The following is a 20103-nucleotide window of genomic DNA, read 5'->3' as shown; positions in this document are numbered from 1 at the left end:
TTTTTTTTTTTGTCGTCTTGCTGTCAGTCTCATATTTTCTCTCTAGAACTTGTGAGAATGTTTTGCAAGATAGGCTAGAGTTTTCTTGGTGAGGTTAGAGATGAACTTCTGTTGAGCGACCCAATTTGGGGTTTTGATTCCTTGTGCTGTAAAGTTTAACATCTGAATAAATTAAATCTCATCTATTTTTCTATTACTTTTCAAAATATTGTGTGCCAATTTTTATATAAGTTCAGTCACGCTTTTCTTATGTAAGTATGTCACGCATTGTTTTGTTATTCAAATTATTTTACAAATTGTCTTTTACTGCAATATTGTCAGATTGATATATTGTTGATTTTAGATAACTTGTAATAATAATATTTTCTGAGCCAACATAGAGATTTAATTTATTTGATTATTTTATTTCGTGAATCAAAACTTGAATTGGTGAACGAAGCATTAGGGATTCTCGACACCTTACCGTTTTCTTCATACAGATTTTCTCCTTTTTTATTTTATTTGCAACAAAAATCTCAAAAACTATCATTTTTCTTTAATTCACTTTTCTCTAACGCTCTTATTATGTTAATCATTCTTGTTATTTTATTATCTCTCTGTGGATACGACCGCCCTTCTGTGCTACAATTGACCGCTTGTGAATATCACTTTTGGGCGTTAATCAGCGCGCGAGGAAGAGTGAGGAAACGTGGGAGAGCTGGAATCAGCTTGCGGCTTGGCTCACGCGGCTCTCCCTCTCTCTGATCGGCTTGTGCGGTTTGACTGAGAGGCTTGACTCTGAGTGGTTTTGAAAATATGGCTTTCATGGCTTATTCTTGTGTAGTTTTTTACATTGCTTTCATATGTAAATATTTAAGCAAAAACTAGCCAAATTCCAATTAAAAATATTCTGAATAAAAATAATGGAATTGTTTAATTAAAGCTTTAATATTTTAATATTATATAAATCAAAAGCAGTATTTAGGGTGCATTTTCATGCACTGATCAAGGATCAACTGGGTCGGAAGTTGCAAGGATCAACCTTTGCCTCTGAGGTTCTCTAGCTTCGATTTCAATGTCCGATTATAAGACAATTATCATCGCAGTTGTGTGGACGACCAAATTTGTCATGGCCAAAAAGAGCAGTCGTGATTGTTTAAAAATTAATTTAAATAAACTTGATTTATTAACAAAATTTAAAAAATAAATGCTTAAAAAATAGGTATCATGAAGTCTTTTATTTTAAAATAATTATAAAACAGTTCAAAAATTTATATAATTTTTTAAAATAATACAACTCTGTGATAATCACGACCAATACAGTTTATATACACCAAAATACAAACTATGAAATCACAGTAAAATGAACCATCTCAATCTCGAGCTTTTCATTTCATGTCATCAATATATTGTGTTACAAATCAAATTGCTAATCCTGAGTGTGAAAACCATATTTTATCTAGCATTATTGATATTAATTTCTTCTAAAAAAAAAGAAAGACGAACTATCGAAATAATTGGAGACATGTATGATGTATGATGAAAACCACATGTAATATCCTATTGTCTTTTTTTTTTTTTTTTGGAATCGAGCAATCCCAAATCATGAATATGAGGCTGTCACAATCCCATCTTAATTAATTTAATCCGATGGTTAGTGTTAAGTAATTTGAGATTAGTAAAGGGTTTATAATTATAATGATCACGTAAATGATCTTTCCCTTTAAAAATAATTGTTTTAAAATTTACACTGTTGTCCCCCAAATAATTTTAAAAGTGTCGGTAGCTAATTTTTTAGAACATGAATAATGGGTCATTCCATACTCTATTCAAATTGGACTTTGAAATCTAATCATCAAATTTACCTAGAAAGTCTAAGCACCTTTTTTCTTTTTCCTTTTCTCTCTCTTTTCACCTTCTTCTCTCATTCTCTCTCTCTCTTCCACGTTCACCCTCTCTCTCTCCACACCGGCAACCTACCACCGATAAGATTCTAGTGTCGTTTCGCGACACCGCCCACACCATCGGAAACCTCTCGATGAGCTGAGCATGTTGACATGTCGCAGGACCTCTAAATCCATCAAAATCAGCCGCGATCGCCGGCCAAAGTTATGAAAACTACTAAAATTTCTCATCGTCGTAACTTTGTCGTCCGACCTTCGATCGGAGTGATTCCGATCCCTATGGACTCATCTCGAAGAGATGAAGAAAGCCCAACCAGTGGCATTCCTTGATTCTCGCCGAAGCTATGAAATTCAGCCACCGCCGCCCCTCGTCAAACTATGCCTTTCCGGCCGCGTGAGTGACACCGTCGGGCTCGTTATACTCAGAACGAGACGTTGAGCAAAAGCCCCAACTCAATTTTGAGGTTCCACTGCCGATTGCCGAAGATTCAAGCTCGCCGCCGCTGTTGTCGTGTTGTAGGGTGGTTTTGACGATCTAACTGTTAGATTATAGTGATTTTGGTGTCAAGATGCTCAAAAGATCATGGGTAATGAAAACCATTAACTAATTTTGAGATTCCATAGTCAGAGAATTAAGATCAAAGTCACCGGATTTTGTCATTATTTTTGAGTTTGATCTGAGTAGTTAGAGGGTGAATTTGGTAAAATTAACCACACCATTGAACTCAGAATGGTTGATTTAGGAGGGGTATGACCCAAGTCCGCCGCGAAAAAACTCTCCGGGAGCCTCCGACGCTGCCAATTGTGGCCGAATTCTGGTGAGCTTCCGTTCAGCAACCTCCCGACCTCTGTTTGTCGATCCAAGACCATAGCTTGACTCGTTTCGCCGTGTTGAATGCAACAGTGACCTCCGTTTGCGCTAATTCAACTATGTTGAAAAGTCTATCGATATCGTGCATGCAAATTGAGGCGAATCTAATGAATTCGTGAAAGTTCAGAGCGAGCCGTGGAGCTTCAAGAATAGACAGTTGAGTAATGTGAAGTTATAAGTAGACTAAATTGGCAAGAGGTAGGATATTCTTGTCCATATTCTTGATAGCATTGTTTTAAATGATTTCAACCTATGTAAACGTTTTGAAAATGATTTTGAGAAAATAACATGACTTATGCTATTAAACCATCATTGTGTTAAATGAGGTTTTGAGAAATATAGTTTATAAATATAAAGTAGTTTAAGGAAATAACATGAATAATGCTATTGAATTCCTAATGAACTGAATTAAGGTTTTAACATATATTTTTTTAAAATGAGATATTTTAAGAAATGATAAAATGCTTGATGGCCTAGAGATCGGGATATGGGGATCGTATCCGTAGGAGTAGGTCCCGAAACCCGTACGGGCCACTACAGTGGTGAATTAAGGCTTAGCGATGCTGTAAGTAATTTATCATTAAATTACTTGCTGATGCATGAAACTGAAACTTTAAGATTTATTTCCTTTCTTTAAAGGATGATCGGTTTCGGATGCACTTTTATTTATAAAGTTTTATAAAATTATATCCTACTGGGCCTTTCACTCGCTTTTACTATTATGTTTTTAATGTTTCAAACCTCATCCAGAGTTAGCGGTTTAGATTTATAACATGACAAGTGGATGTCAATGGATTGAAGGCGCGAGATTTGAAGCGATACGTTTGTTTTGGATGTACAGTTTTAATTCTGAGATGTACTGTATTTCTATATATAAGCTGTATTGGTCGACATATTCCCAGAGTTGTATTATTTTAAACTTTATGGACTATTTTAAATATTGTTTGTAAAGGAAAGACTCTGGAGCAATATAATTCAATATCTATTTTGGTATTTGTATATTTTATTTTATTTTCATTGATTTTTCTTAATTAATCCAGTTTAATTAACTTAATTTTCTTTAATTATATCCTAATAATCATAGTCTCATCTTTGAGGTCGTGACAGAGACCCTAAGGTAATTTTTAGCAATTTTCTTAAAAGAATAATTATATTTGCACCCACTAAATTTATTAAGACCCCCACCAATTCATAATAAATATTTATTACAATTTTACCTTACATTAAAATTACATGAAAACCCATTAACAAACTCCCACATTAGTTATAAACAGAAATAATATATATATATATATTTTTTTTTTTTTGAAAAAATAAAAGAGCGCACACCCATATTAATTATAATTAGAAAGTATTTTTTAAAGAAATAAAAAATATACCCTCACCTTTTGTTTAATATTAAACCAAAATCATTCAGAAAACGAGAAACAATGAACAAGTCTTTATTAATTTTACTTATTAGCAATAATCAGTCAAAACAATCAAAGGAGTAGCTTTGTAAATATCAAACTCGGAGAGTTGTTCTTGTACTTTCTTATTCAAAGAAGGAAAATAAGTAGGAGGAGGTAAGATGAAGACAATTAATAAATAAAGATAAAAAATTACATTAATTTTAAAAAAGAAAATATAATATTACTAGTTGAAATGGTTTATATTATTCTATAAATTAAATTAAAATTAAAATTAAATAGGAGTACGAAAAGATTAAATTAGATATCATGAAAATCATATCAATAAAAAAATAGATCTTTCAAATTGAACATTAATTAGTTAGCACGTCTATAATTTTTTTAAGGACAAATGAGCTTATATTTTGTGCGTTGCTGTGGGATATATTGTTATAATATATGAAAGATTTGAGATTTTTATATACAATATAATTTTTAAAGAAATTGACAAATTTTTATCATACATAGTGTAAATTAAATGATATAGAAAAAAATATATTACTCTGTCTTTATACGTTTTTTAAAATGTTCTGTTGCTTTTGATTCAGAATTGATATTATGGAATATTATGTAAATATGTATTTAAAATAGTAAAAATTATTTTTTTATATATAACATGCTTTATCTTGTGTTTGATCTTTTTATGATTGGCGTATGTTGATTAATTGTGGTTGGGTCTGATATCTGTGACGATGGTGTTGGTTGAGGACTGAAATGAAAAAAAAAATTTGATATGTATTTAAAACAATAAAATTTTTTTAGACATATATGATATAAATTAATAAATCTATCTTGCCTTTGTGGATCCATTGATGCATAGTCACTATTATGTTCTCTCTCTATTTTGTATTGTGCAAAATATAAAATCAGATAAATTATAATTTACAAATATTTTCAATCCCTCCATTTATAGGATACAGGTAGCTATACGCAACCAAAGGAAACAAAGGGACCCACATAAGAAGATAGGCACTCATTGAGCTTGGGAAAGAGGGCACTTTTAGATGTTTTTAATATAGAGGTACATCAATGAAAATATAAACCAGAGTGTGGTGCCAAGTCTGGGAAAATACAATTAAATAAATAAGTAAATAGAGAGATTAACAAATGAGAAATGAAAAGGGACAAAACAATTGTAATGGGAGAAAAAAGAAGGAAGAAAAGCAGAAAGCGAGAATGAAATGTAGAGCACAACACAGAGAAGGCAGCGGAAAAGAGCCAAAAGCATATCCAATGAAGGATGAACGTGGTAATGTTTTTATTTAGTAATGATGGCTTAGATAATGAATATTCTCAACAATGTGTGATAAAAAGGTAAACATAAGCATTTGCATTTTTTTTTTTGGCTATCTACTAAGGGCAACTGCACAAAAATACAAATGGCAGTAAGACACCAAATTTATCACACAAATTATAAATTGTGTCATAGAAAGTGAATAACCAGAGCAAAGTATAGAGTCGTCCAAAAGCCACCATGTGAGGTAAAGGGGGGAGGAAAAAAGAATGGATTTATTATAAGTATAAGATAGCAACAAAATAAGAACAAACTGTAAAAACCAGAGCATGTAGAAAAGGAGGGGAAAAAAGGAGTAGAGAGTATAAAATATAGGTAAACAAAAGGGGAAGCAGAAGCTAATACTGCATTTGCATTAAATGGCTACTTATTCAAATCCAAGGGAAAAAGAAGGCAAAAGATAGCATAGGCAGAAAAATGTAACCACAAGCCGAAGTTTAAAAACACCAAGAATGGATTAAGAGGACATTAAGCCTTATAGTGAGGAGCGAAAATGAGTAGAGAAAGAGAGCAAATCCGTTCTCCCACTATCCGATCCAGAGTGGTTCAAATTGGAGTCAATGCTGGGAAATTCAAGTATGATAGTCCAGTTTTAAAAGCGGGAAAAAATAAAGAGAGAGGCAAGAGAAAAGTAGGAGGGGCTAGAAATAAGTAAAAAATAGAGTTAAAGAGCAGGGGCAAATTAAAATAGCATAAGAAAATTTAAAATAAGGAATGAAAAGGGAAATGTAATACATTTGTAAATAGCCTTAAAATCAAATGGTAGAGCCAAAAAAGTAAAAGAAGTAAGCTAAGCAAAAGGAAGAAAAAGGAGAGAGCAAAAAATGTTCACTAAGAAAATATTGACAAATCTGGAATTCAAATGAATAAAGTAGTCTCACGGTACAATTCTCAATGGATTAAAATTATTCATGCTCATCATCGCCATAAAAAAAAGATAGGAAAGAGCATAGGAGATAAAAAGGGGCAAGTAAAAATAAAATATCTTAGGTGTAAGTATCCATCTAAGCATATGACAAAAAAAATGAGCAACTTCAGACCTAATAACTAATGACCATACACCAGTTGTACAGAGAGGAAGAAAAGAATGGAATAACAATATGTTAATAACAGGGATCGACAATAAAAAGGAATTTTTATTGATTTGATATAAAGGGAAATTTTTTACCATCTTTTTAGAGCAGCAATGTTTATTCATAAAATAACAAAGTTATACATCAATAGAAACAACAAAAGGAAAAAATAAAGAGAAACGGTAGGAGGAAAAAGGGCAGAAAATGGGGGGAATTTTTTCCTGTAAAATTCCTAACCATTACAGAGAATCAAGGAAGGGAAAATCACCTATGCATTTAATACATTTGCTACAAAATATGTACAAATTATGTGCTGGCAATACAGATCAGCAATAGAAACACCTCAGCTCATAAATTTAATAAATGAAAAGCCAAAAATCAGAACTTACATACATGCAGCAACCAACCAAGGGTGAAGAGGAAAAAATCTGGCAAGAAAAAATTACATGAAATCAGAAAAGGTAGAACAATAATTGAATAAATGAGAGGCAAGGAGATGAAGATTTACACATGCGGCGTGCACTGAGGAGATAATTCGTGCTTGTATTCTTGAATTTGGTGAGAACTGGAAGAAATACCTGCATCTAGCTGAGTTTGCTTATAACAATAGCTATCAGGCCAGTATTGGAATGATACCGTTTGAAGCTCTGTATGGTCGTCCTTGTAGGTCACCTGTGTGTTGGTTGGAACCAGAGGATTGACTGAGCACTGGACCGGAAGTCATTCAAGAAAATAATGAGAAGATAGTTGTAATTCGGGAACGACTGTTGACAGCTGAAAGTCGTCAGAAAAGTTATGCTAACAGAAGGCGTAGGCCTTTAGAATTCCAAGAAGGCGACTTCGTGTTGCTGAAAGTTTCCCCACGCAAGGGAGTTGTTCAGTTTGGTGTGAAAGGAAAACTTGCACCAAGGTATGTGAAACTATTTCCGATCGTGCAACGAATCAGAGTGATGGCTTACCGGTTGGCCCTACCGCCTGAATTATCTCACGTGCATGTTTCATGTCACAGTGAATCCCGTATAATATAACTGCTCTTTCCCCAAAGTTTACTTTCTTTTTTTAGGCCCAATAAGATCCAAGTCGAAACCCGTCACTCAGCCCAACATGGAACAGAGACTTTAGGGTTGGAACTTGGAATATCGACTCCGACCGATATTCTCCAGATCGAAGTAAACTTCAGTAAAAAAGCCTCTCTCTCTCTCTCTCTCTTCTGCCAATCGAAGATCTCTCGTTGACGTCGTAGTTTGTACAGGTAATGCCTTCCGCTCTCTTTCTCTTTCGTAATCGATCCTCTAGATCGGAGGGAACTTCCCGTTTGTTTGGCTCCTGCGAAATCGCAGGAAAAAAGAGTAAGAGAGAGAGAAAGAGTAGTCTTTGGAACTTTTCATTCACTCATTTCTCTGTTAAAATTCAAACCTGCTATCTTGAACCCCGATCTTCCATTTTTCTTTCTGTTTTTCTCGGCTTAAAATTTTTTAAGCAGCCAAACAAGCTCCAAATTCGTCCTTTTTTTCCGTTTGTTAGCGGATAAATAGTTAGAAAAAATGAGTGGAAAAAGTTCGAATTTTCCTTTTCTCAATTAATGTCCAGATATCGAGCAATTCGGCCGAGGAAAATAGGAAACTTTTCGAAAATTCACCATGTAATGTTAGCAGAAAACTCAAAAGAACAAACAAACAAACGCAAAAACAGATAAAGTGCTTGTTGAAGAAATGATCTGTTTTCTTCTATATAAAAATATATATTTTTTTTCTTAATTTTATAGTACTTTGTTAATTCCGTGTATTAATATGGAGAGTAAATGTTTGAGGCAAAAGAATGAGAAGGTACAGTCCACTGATCTGTTTTCTTCTATATAAAAAGATATCTTTTTTTCTTAATTTTATAGTACTTTGTTAGTATCGTGTATTAATATGGAGAGTAAATGTTTCAGGCAAAAGAATGAGAAGGTACAGTCCACAGTACTATAGTCCTCCAAGGAGAGATTATGGTGGTCGAGGAAGAAGCCCACCAAGAAGGGGTTATGGTGGAGGCGGTGGATATGGAGGAAGACGCAAGGAACAGAATCATGGAAGCCTTTTGGTTCGCAATATCCCTCTTGATTGCAGGTAATCTTTTTCACTAGTTACCACTTTTGTGTGTGTGTGTTTTTTTTTTTTTTTTTGTGTCTAAGTTTAGAATCATGCAAATTAGAGCTTAAGGCGGATTGGTATACCAATTCCTTTTCCTCCCCGGAGGATCCCTAAGAATCGATCTTTCTCTTAGTTGTTGAATCGCTCTTTGATTGATCAATGTGTGGTTTTTTTCGGACAAATAGTATTCTTGCTTAGTTTGATGTTCTTCAATACAGTTATTTATTTACTTTTTTGTTTGATTTTGTTTGTTTGGCTTGAACTGGAGTCATGTGTGAATTTTTAATCTTTAAATGCTTTCTGTAGACCAGAAGAATTACGAGTTCCATTTGAGAGATTTGGAGTTGTTAGGGACGTCTATATCCCAAAGGACTATTACACAGGGTGAGTCTTTTTGGATATTGCATACAGAATTGTCTCAACACATTGTGGATTGATAATTTGCTTAATATCTATTATTCTATAATGATTTGGGATGTGTAATATTTCGTAATTTGTATTTGTTTGGTAGGACTTCTCAGCCACATTTTCATGCACGCTTTGAGATCTTCTCATGGGTGTATGGAAACTTTCAGTGGGCATGTGGTTTTTGAAGTAGTTGATATCAACTGTAGTTTTGTTTTACTTTTAGTTCTTGCGAAGTTTTTAGGACTGAAGTTTTTTGAGTTGATGAAATAAACATATCCCTTTCTTTTAGTTTTTCTAAACTACTTATCAAGGTTTTATTTTTCCTTTTTTATAGTGGATTTTGAACTGGTTTGTTCAGGGGTATGTTGGTTTGAACTTTGAAGTTAAAACAAGCCCCAAGCCCTACATTTGATGAAGGTCTACTGTTTATCTTTGCCTAACATAGTGGTATACCAGGCGTGTTAAGTAATGTTCAAATGAAGCATGTTCCATTTACGAAGAGAAATTAAATAATTACACAATCTTATAGAAGTTTGATGAGGAAGAAAGTTGATACTTGACAATCTGAAGACTACAATTTCAAGTGCTTATAATTACAAGAATGTGAAGACTTTTCAAGTCACTTGGATCTTTTGAAGTTACCTTTCATGCTTGACTATAAAGAAAAAGGTCAGCTGCTAAGCCTCAATTTTACATGCTTTATGTAAATACAGCATCCACTCGTGTGGAACTGCTTCTGAGCTGAAAGTTGTGTAAGGTGTACTTGTAGTTACACTGTGGCGGTAACTCACTGTGCCAGTTTTGGTTATTCACTGTTGCTGTACAGTCATTGCAGTGGTGCACTAATTTTATGATTTACATACTTTAATAAAGCTTTGTTATATGTAGGGAACCTCGAGGGTTTGCATTTGTGCAGTTTGTGGATTCGTATGAAGCATCAGAGGCTCAGTACCATATGAATGGGAAAACCTTTGCTGGAAGGGAGATATCAGTGGTTGTTGCTGCAGAGAGTAGGAAAAGGCCAGAGGAAATGCGTCAAAGGACCAGGCCTAGGTAGTTCACGCTGTTCTGTCTCTGAAATCGTTTTTGTCACCCCCATCCAAATAAAGTTATAGAAAGAAGGAAAGAACTCATGCTCACTTTTCTATGTTTGGGAATTCCAACTGTTTGTTATGGTTTCTGCAGATGGCCAGGACCAAGCTATAGGGAACGGCGTTCATCTTATTATGGTATTTTTTTTTTCTGTAGATTCTTATTGATCTTCTTTAGATGGTTTCTGTTACTTTTATACCGGGTTGTAGTTTTTCCTTTTCCCTAAATTTTGAACCACTTGTTTCTGTGCTTGGGTTTTTCCCTTTAGTTGCATACTTCCCGTTAGAACATTTTGATTTACTGTGTTTATCACTTCTAGCGTCTAGAACTAGTGTGGCTTGATAGGCCAGTTAGATGCACTATTTATGTCTACAACTAGAGCGCTTTTTATAGCGCACTTAACAAAGTTCTTCCTGATTATTCTGTAAGCATTTGATTTTATGTATATATTTATATATTATCTTTCACCATCTTTTATGGTGGTGCCTGATATGGCTTTGAAAGTTTTATCTTTATCACAAGTGCCTACCAAGTTATACGGTTATACTTTAATAAGTGCGGACATTAGTTCTTCTGTACAGTTTTTTTCATTAGTTAGATCGATGAAGTTTCTTCTTTTCTTTTCTTTTTTTTTTCCTTCTCTATTTAGAATTGAATTATGGATCAGGTGAAAGTTTGAAGGACCAAAATCAGGGCTTTTAATGTTGTTAGACGTGAAACGCTTTATCTAGCAACTTTCTTGCATCTTAAAATGATGTGGCTATTTTTAAGTTGGCATTGTTGTTCCTTTTGTATTATGCTTCCTTTTTGCTTAGCTATTAAATCTGATTCTATTATGCATATAATATGTCTTAGGACGTTCTCGATCTCGATCTATATCCCGTTCATGCTCTCCCCGCCATCCCTCAGGTTCTAGAAGCCGATACCACTCACGGTAAGCCATCAATAACAGCCATTATATTTGTCTAATTTGTTCCAAATCAGTGAATCCTTTTTAAACTATGCCAGGTCCCGCTCTCCTGCTCCAAAGCGGCGTGCTGACTACTCTGTTTCCCCAAATAGAAGGCATGCAGACCATCCAAGATCTCCAAGGGGTCTTCCACGAGAGCAAGATGGCGATCGTAGTCGTAGGTCATATTCTCCGGGTTTTGAAAATGGTGCTGAGCAAAATCCAAACAATGATGGGTATGACTAATGAGAAATGGGAGATCTATCCAATAGTTTCAACCTTTTAAGCTGATAAATAGCAATTTTTTTTTAGTACTCTTCTTTGCATATTGTATTGTCATAATGGAGCAAGGCTGGGATTCATAAGCACAAACTTAAAATAAAACTTTGATTGTATGTGTCATTTTGTGAGAAGATTACATTTCATTGTGGCTGTCGTGACCTTGTTTTTACTGCATTCTGATGCCGTGTTTGTTATAGGAAATCTGCATACGAGACTGAGGATGCGGAAGGACATTGGAGGTCACCTCGTAGAACATCAATATCACCACCTGGATCCAGGCGTAGCCGGTGACCGGGGGGACAAGAAGGCTGCAGAAACTTCACTCGGTGGTTAATGTTGGCTGGATTAGCATCACTCTTTTAGGTTGCAACATTGTGTTCAGTCCATTCAAAAAGGGGGGTGGAGCACTGTGTTTAGTGATATGCATGCATCTTGAAGATTGTTGAGCATTCGCTTTTAGACCCAGTGCAATTATGTGGATTCGTGGAAGAAGTCAGATATATATATATTCGTTTTTTGAGGAATTTGATAAGTTCTTTTGTTCTGTTTGATGTTTTGTTCGTTGTCTTAATCTTGATCTTAACAATATATAAAAGCGCCAACCGGCGCGTAGGTTTTGTTCCTACCGGGATGAAATGTTTCGTGTCAGTGGGTCGGGTTGGGACTAAACATTTCAACCATGTTTCTTTGGGGATGAAACTCGTGTTTTTTTTTTTTTTTTTTTTTTTTTTTTTTTTTTTTTTTTTTTGAGTCCTCTTGATTTATTCTTTTAGTCTCTAATTCTTGTTTTTCCTCTCACTCTTAATCTTATTATCATTTTAGAGAAATTTGACTAAGAGTTTGTTTGGTTGGAGGATTCGTTTTCTGATTCGAATTATGGTTCATGGTTCGCTACAATATTTTTTCTCACAAAAAACATACGTAAATCGAAAATGATTTTAATCTCATGGTTTTAATTAATGAACGAAACGGGCTCTAAATGACTTTCATTTTTTAGCAAAGAATGACTATCCGGTCGTTCTTTGTATAAAGTGGTCGTTTTGTAGTCATTTTACCAATTAAAATTTTTAAAAAGTTATTTTATTAATAAAATTTTTTTATTGAGTCATTTTTACAGAGCTTTATCATTTGTCTTTATATTTTATTTTATTTAATCTTATTATCATTTTAGTTTCTTTTACACCTTTTTTGACTATTTTTTTTTATAAAAAAAATGTTTTTAAGTTGGTTATTGAGGTTTTATTTTGTTTCCGTACTTTTGATAGTTAGATGTTAAGTATTTGATAGAATTAAGGACAAAAATTGAAAAATCTAAAATTTAGAGACTATTTATGAAAATTAACTTTTAATCCTTAAACTTTACATGTTTTCAAATTTAAAGGACTGAAATTTAACACCTAGATAAAAAATACCAAAACTGAAACAAAAGAAAACCGTGCGACGTTTTAAAATATAAGGACTGAAATGGGTGTTTAGGGACTAAAAGTTAATTTCCATAAATAGTCTCTAAATTTTTTAGATGTTTTCAATTTTAGTCATTAATTTACTCAAATTTTGTCAAATATTTAACACTTAACTAACAAAAGTACTAAAACTGAAGCAAAATAAAACCTCAATAACCAATTGTGCGACATTTTAAAAAAAGTCAAAATGAAATTTAAAGTTTAATGTTTAGGGACTAAAAGTTAATCTTTATAAATAGTCTCTAAATTTTAGATGTTTACAATTTTAGTCCTTAATTTACCACGTCAAATATTCAACACCTAACTAATAGAAGTATTAAAACGAAAACAAAATAAAACTTCATAAATCAAATACACGAAGTTTAAAAGTTAACAATTAAAGTGAGATTAAAAGTAAACCTCATAGACTATTAGTGTGATTAACCTTAAATCATTTCCTAGTCCCTAAGCCATGATTAATAGAATGTTGTAACGAGAAACTTGGATGGATGGTGGAATAATTGAAAGAATGTTCTATAGAGAAACTTGGATGAATACTAATTTTCAATGAGAAACATTTCTTAACGAAAAATCATACACGTACTTATCACCAAAAAAAAAAGAAAAAAAAAAAGAATCTTAAACGTAACTTAATTAAAAGAAAAAATTCTCACCCTCAACTTTCCTCTAGAATTGAATCCTTTGAAAGCCGCTTCTAAAAAGTAGTTGTGACAACAGTTTTTTCAAGGTCCAGATCGTAATGGAACCAAACCAAATTTGAAAAACAAAAATTTCCTTTACCAAAAAAAAAAAAAAAAAAAAAAACATTCCCTTAAGAGAAGTCCTTTTTTTTCTCACTATTATTGATAGTGAAGCATACGCGCGGGCTTGGTCTATTCATGAATAATTAAAGCAAACTACAGCCACGCGTCTTAGAAAGAGATTTTGTCAATAATTTCTCGAAAAAAGTTGCAGTGTTCTACAAATTGTAATAAACTTCAAAAAAAAAAAAAAAAGTAATAACAAGAAGTTTCCTTCAAAAGAAAGAAAAAAAATAGTAATAACAATTTGTAGAGAAATTATTCAGTACACCGAGTGTATCACGTCATATTGTTTATGTGGTACACCCGATTAATGAGATTGTATCATTCAGTACATCCATTCAATAAGTTTTTTATTTTTATTTTTCTCTTTCCTAATATGTATTTATATTGAATACATATTAAGAAAGAAAAAAATAAAAGTAAAAAACTTATTGAACGGGTGTATTAAATTATACAATCTCATTAACTGAGTGTACTACATAAATAATATGACGTGATACACTCAGTGTACTGAATAATTCCTCTAATTTGTATTGCCATATTAGCAGTCATAATTGTAGAGTCAATTTTGTAACGCAACATAATAAGAACAATTAACTAGACTTTAGAAAGAAGAAGACTGACTCGGCGGCTGGGGGTAATGAGGTGGCTGACTGTTACTGGTCGTGCATTTGGAAATCTTCAACGCCCTGTTACCGCATAACCCTTCCCTTCCATTATAAAACATGCACTTTCATTCCATCTTCCACATATCATATACAACACATACAAACTCATCAAACTCAAAACCGTAACTGATAATTCTTAAGAGCAAAGAAAGCACATTCACAATCACAGAGATCATGGCAGTTGGGATTATGGAGGTTTTGCTGGTGAATGCAAAGGATCTTGGGGACTCAGATTTCTTTGGTACACTTTTTCTCTCTCATTCGTATTATTTCTGGTATAGTTTTAGGCCAATATGATATAATTCAGAAACCCCCAATAAAATAAAATAAAAAAACGCTTTGATGTTCTTTGTTTTCTTTGAGTTCTTTACTTACGTTGCTCAACTGTTTTTTTTTTTTTTTGGTTTGTAGGTGATATGGACCCTTATGTTCTGATTCAGTACAAAGGCCAAGAGCTCAAGAGCAGCGTAGCCCGGGGTTAGTTTAGTTAATTTCCTTTTTAATTTGCCTCAAGCACTCGAATGGTATGAACAAAATTATGTTTGATTGTGTCGTTTGAAAGTGCCCATTTAAGCATATTATTTGTGGAACAGGTGTATTATAAGTTCCCAAGAAATAAAACTTCGACTTGATTCCTAATTGTTATAGGTCAGCGAAACACCTATGATTTCTTACGAAGACTTTGAGAATTGAGAATAATGAAACAAATTAAACGTAGGCACTTGAAACGGTCGTATTAGAAATTTCATGTGACGACAAAGACAGATTAATAATTTAAAACACTGTCGTAGGCTCGTGGACGTTTATTTATGCTTATATTTATTATAGGTGCCCCACTTTCTCCTCTTTTTAAGTTTTATCAATAACATTAAATAAGAAATCAGTGGTTCGGTTTCTGTCAATAAATTCAGGCTAAAAGACAACTATACGAGGACAAATAACGTTCAATATTGCCTAGCATCATTCCACTGCATTAAAAGCTTTAAAAGATATATCTCCCAAAGAAAAAAGTTTAAAGATCTCAGTTCAACAAATAAAATTATCTTTAATGTAAATATTAATAATAATTATATATTTATTGTTAAAAAGTGTGATATGATATATTATTTTTATTTTTATTCTAATTAATGTATAATGTTATTTGAAATGTTAAATGTACTTTTTCTTATAATTATTAAACTTTAAAAGTTATAAAAGTAAATTTTTATGTTTAAAATAATTAAAAAATACAAAAGTAGTAATGATTATATGAAAAAATAAAATAATTAAATATTAAATTTCTCATATGTTATATTTAGTGTGAAATTTACTACAAAGTATGATATATGAAAAATTTGACACAACAAATAGTATTGTATTAGAGTATTTTTTATACTCAAATGTTAAATTTATAATTCACACATCAATTATAACATTGCATTAGAGATGCTCTAATATTGACAAAGTACGTAACTTTATGAGCCACGCGGGGAAATCTAAGGGCAAAATCGTCATTCAACTCTCGCTTGCGAGGCAGATATTTTATATATGTCTGCCTTTTATTGTGAATTTATGAAAGTGTAAGGGGGACATTGTTTTAGATAATATTTTGGTTAGCCACACATTAATGTAACGAAAGTGGTTTGAGTTGTCATTGAACAAGAAAAAGCAAAGTCAGTTTGTTTAATCCCAAAACGGTGCACTTCAGGGCGAGGTGGGAATCCTGTGTGGAACGAGAAATTCAGCTTCAGGGCGGAGTATCCTGGTTCTGGTGACAATTACAAGATTATTCTCAAAATCCTGGACAAGGACACCTTCTCTTCTGACGATTTCATTGGACAAGCCACGTAAGAAATTTTGCTGCTCTTGCTGCTCTTGTATTATTATTATTATTATTATTATTATTATTATTATTTTCAACTTGGCTTCTTCTGAATTGATTGATAGTTAATTTTCTAATAAAAAAAGAAAATGTAATGACAACTTAAATCCCACTTTATAGTTGATTTAGCAATCAATATGAAACATTTTTTTTTTAATGTCATGAGAAACTCGAGTATCATATACACAAATAAGTGCATTGCTAATAAAAAAAATGTATGTTTCTCTTATTTGTTTTTTTGTTTGTTTGTTTGGTTTTTTTTTTTTTTTTTTTTGAATTTGAACCCTAGACCTTGAAGGAGAGATGTGCATTTTTATGGTTAGGCTATGCATGCAACTGCTTATTTGATTCTTTTTGTTAGTTGAAAAATGAAAAGTTTTTTAATTGGAATAATTGTGGAAGCAGGATCTATGTGGAGGATTTATTGGTGCTTGGAGCTGAGAATGGAACTGCTGAAATGCATCCCGTCAAATACAGGGTCATTCGCCAAGACAATACTTATCGTGGAGAGATACAAGTTGGAGTGACTTTTACCCGGAAGGTAGCTAACTATTGGCTTAACACATTCTCACTAATTAATTTATCCACATTGTAATTTCCTACTTTTGTTCAGTTGGTTGATCATGCTTTATTGTTGCATTTTGTAGGTGGAAGAGGAAAATGGACACGAGTTTGGAGGATGGAAGGAGAGCAATTTCTAGTTTATGCTACTTTTTTTTTTTGTCATTAATATTAATCATTTCAACTATTTATGTTACTACCTGGTTAACTAAAATTGTATTCCAAAACCCAGAAAGGAAAAGTACCATGAATTGTTTTTTTTAAAGGAAATTTCCTAGCTGTGGTTACTAGTTGTAATGGAAAATTCTTTCTTTCTGCTCTAAGACACAAAAAAAAAAAAAAAAAAAAAAAAAAAAAAAAAAAAAAAAAAATTCTTTCTTTCTTTTATCTTTAATCGTCAATACGATTAATTTGTCAATTCTTGTATTTTAAAGCCCATAAAAAAAGTACCATGAAATTTATTTTTGTGTTTGTTTAGTGTTCTTTTCCCAGTTTGGCATGTAATGGTTACTAGTTATAGAAAGTTCTGCCTTACTTTCATCTAAGTTGTCAATAGTACTTCCAGCAAAAAACAAAAACAAAAAACAAAAAAAAGTTATCAATAGTACATTTACGACATGTTTACAACGAAAATAAATTGTTCTAGAATTGATCCTTAAAATTAATGATAAATCAATATTGCCTCCATGTTAGGGATGGTAATAGTCCTAGTCCTCAACAGAACGGGGTCTCACCCGGAACGAGACGGAAATGAGGGACAATTATTGAAGATGAGGACAAAATATAGTCCCCAATTTATGATGAGGTGATGAGGTACGGAAGAAGTATTCTCTATTCCGCCACCGCCTCAATATTAATGTATTATTATATATATATATATATAAATAATCTCTTAAAATTACTTTTTACTTAAAAAAAAGGATTTATGATGAGGTGATGAGGTACGGAAGAAGTATTCTCTATTCCGCCACCGCCTCAATATTAATGTATTATTATATATATATATATAAATAATCTCTTAAAATTACTTTTTACTTAAAAAAAAGGGTAACTACATTTTTTTAATTGGAAAAACGAAACTAGCTCCTTAAAAAGTGCGACTACTAATATTTTCTTTTATTATATATACATATAAGAATGCACTGCCTAGTGCCTCTTCATCTTCTTTTGAAGCTATTAGGAATAGACAATGAAGTCATTTACGTTTTTATTTTTGATGTTTTTAAACTTTTTTTTTTTTTTTTTTTTTTTTTTTTTTTTTTTTTACTTATGCATTAGTTATTATTTTTGGATTCAGTTAGCAATAGGTTAAGATTTTGTTTTTATTATGGAACCTTTCATTTTGATCTAAATTCATATAATGAACTTTTATTTATTTTTATTTTAAGTTGCTGTAATTTTAAAATGTATAGTCTTATATGATAAAGAATAAAACAAGTATGAAAAAAACTCTCTCAATAAGAATTTCCAACTCCGATCCTACCCTTTCTTATGCAGTGATGGGGACAATTTAAAAGAAAATGAATGAGGATGAAAAATATTCTTCCGCCCCCACCCTACCTTATTGTCATCCCGACTTCATGTTAAGTATTGGCCTTTTGCTTTTTAACTTGTTGGGTCTTTACAAAATTTATGTTCGATTAAGAGCCCGTTTGGTTCATGGATTAAAACCATGATATTAGAACCATTTTTGATTTACGTGTGTTTTTTGTGAGAGAAAATATTGTAGCGAACCATGAATCATGATTCGAATAAGAGAACGAATCCTCCAACCAAACGGGCTCTAAATGTTTTAAGAGCGCTATCTCCCCAGCCGTCTTAGCTCAGCCGGTAGAGCGCGTGGCTTTTAACCACGTGGTCGTGGGTTCGATTCCCACAGACGGCGGTTTTAGGCAATTTATGTAGGTTTTGCATTAATATGGAGATGGAGTTTTTGTGTCGTTTCAGCATATTCCATCAGAAAAGTAAAGTAGCTTCTATATGCGCACGATGAAAAAATTGACTTTTTCTCCCGCTATAAAAATAAGAGTGTAGTATTTTTTCTCATAATATCGTAAGATTTTGTAAAAATTAAGACCTCATTCACTTTGTGAATTCGAGTTTTCAATTCGAATTTAGATGTGACATTTTTTGAAAAATTTTCACTGTAGCAGAAAAAGTTAGATGTAAGATTTTCTGAGAACTTTTTACTGTAAAAACCTAAAATTGAAAACTCGAATCGGTGAAATGAATATGGCCTAATATTCTTAAGAAAATATCTATTTTTAAAATTATAACACCCTGAAGAATTAATTGAGATTAATTAAGGTAATTGAGATTATTAGTGTGCCTAATCTGAATTATTAATTGAGTTTTAATTAATAAATATTTCTGACGTGTGAATTTAAATAGTTCCAAGGTATTTAAATTATTCTCAGTAATTTATTTTAAACCAGAAGTGTGTATGGGCGCATTTCTGGACTGTTCTTTTAAAATATTGTACACTTGTCATTTTCTTTTCCTTTTTCCTTTTCTTTTCTTTTCCCTTTTCCTTTTTCCTTTCCTTTCTCTTTTCTTTCCCGTGCGTCACTCTCCCTCACTCTCTCTCTCACTCTCCCGTGCTCTCTCTCACTCTCTCCCTCTCTCATTTTTGTCCCAAATCAAAACGGATCTTGAACCAAGGAAAGATTTAAAGAAGTTTTCAACGTCAAGAGAAGGATTCGAGGTAAGATTACTGAAAGAACCTCTCTTGAATCTCAAGTTTTTGAATTTCAAAACCTATTTTTGGTTCAAACCGGATTTTGATGGTTTTTGAGTAAAACTAGAGTACAAATTGGAGATCTTGGGTTCTTTGGACTTGTCTTAGGACCTAGAACCCAGATCTAGTGGTTTTCCTTTGAAATATCTCGATTTGGGACTAGATTTGTAGGTTTTGGACTGATTGCCGCGAGCTTCTCTCGCGCAGCTGATTCCACTGGTCGACCTGTGCGGTTGACCGGATCACATGGAAACCGGCTGACCTATGCGGTCGACCGAATTGTAGGCTGACCGGTTGACCGGTCCGGTCGACCAGTGTGCACACTACCGGTTAACCGATAGTGTTGCACTGCTCTGTCACCGGTCGACCGGTTGACACGGGGTTTGACCCTGTTTGGCCTGAAATTGCTGTTTTAACCCCTGTTTTCAGGGAGAACCCAAATCAGCTTCATTTAGGGACTTGAGATAGATGGATTAGCATTGTTAATCCTTGATTTGAGATTGAAAACCCTTGGAATGATAATTTGAAACATGAAAATGGATTAGGGCACACTAATAGGAAATCTTGGTTGGAAATTG

At 33.0% G+C, this 20103-nt stretch overlaps 2 protein-coding genes and 1 non-coding gene across 3 annotated transcripts; all 3 read left to right on the top strand.

Moving 5' to 3' along the window:
* The first annotated feature begins 7665 nt into the window (after window positions 1-7665).
* LOC21394678 (serine/arginine-rich SC35-like splicing factor SCL30) lies at window positions 7666-12131 on the top strand. The gene is made up of 8 exons (XM_024173703.1): window positions 7666-7821; window positions 8503-8677; window positions 9008-9085; window positions 9998-10162; window positions 10295-10338; window positions 11057-11135; window positions 11210-11386; window positions 11630-12131. The coding sequence occupies exons 2-8, from the start codon at window positions 8511-8513 to the stop codon at window positions 11721-11723; spliced, it is 804 nt and encodes a 267-aa protein (XP_024029471.1). The 5' UTR covers window positions 7666-7821; window positions 8503-8510; the 3' UTR covers window positions 11724-12131.
* Window positions 12132-14464: 2333 nt separating this feature from the next.
* On the top strand, window positions 14465-17106 carry LOC21394677 (elicitor-responsive protein 1). The gene is made up of 5 exons (XM_010110456.2): window positions 14465-14607; window positions 14778-14843; window positions 16054-16192; window positions 16633-16768; window positions 16875-17106. Exons 1-5 carry the CDS (start codon window positions 14541-14543, stop codon window positions 16926-16928), a joined length of 462 nt encoding a protein of 153 aa, XP_010108758.2. The 5' UTR covers window positions 14465-14540; the 3' UTR covers window positions 16929-17106.
* A 1494-nt stretch (window positions 17107-18600) lies between these two features.
* TRNAK-UUU lies at window positions 18601-18673 on the top strand. The gene has a single exon. It is a non-coding gene; the product is annotated as a tRNA-Lys (tRNA).
* The last annotated feature ends 1430 nt before the right edge of the window (window positions 18674-20103 follow it).

This window comes from Morus notabilis, unplaced genomic scaffold, assembly GCF_000414095.1.
Source record: "Morus notabilis unplaced genomic scaffold, ASM41409v2 Scaffold727, whole genome shotgun sequence".
Classification (NCBI taxonomy): domain Eukaryota; kingdom Viridiplantae; phylum Streptophyta; class Magnoliopsida; order Rosales; family Moraceae; genus Morus; species Morus notabilis.
This window is presented reverse-complemented; position numbering and strand designations above follow the sequence as displayed.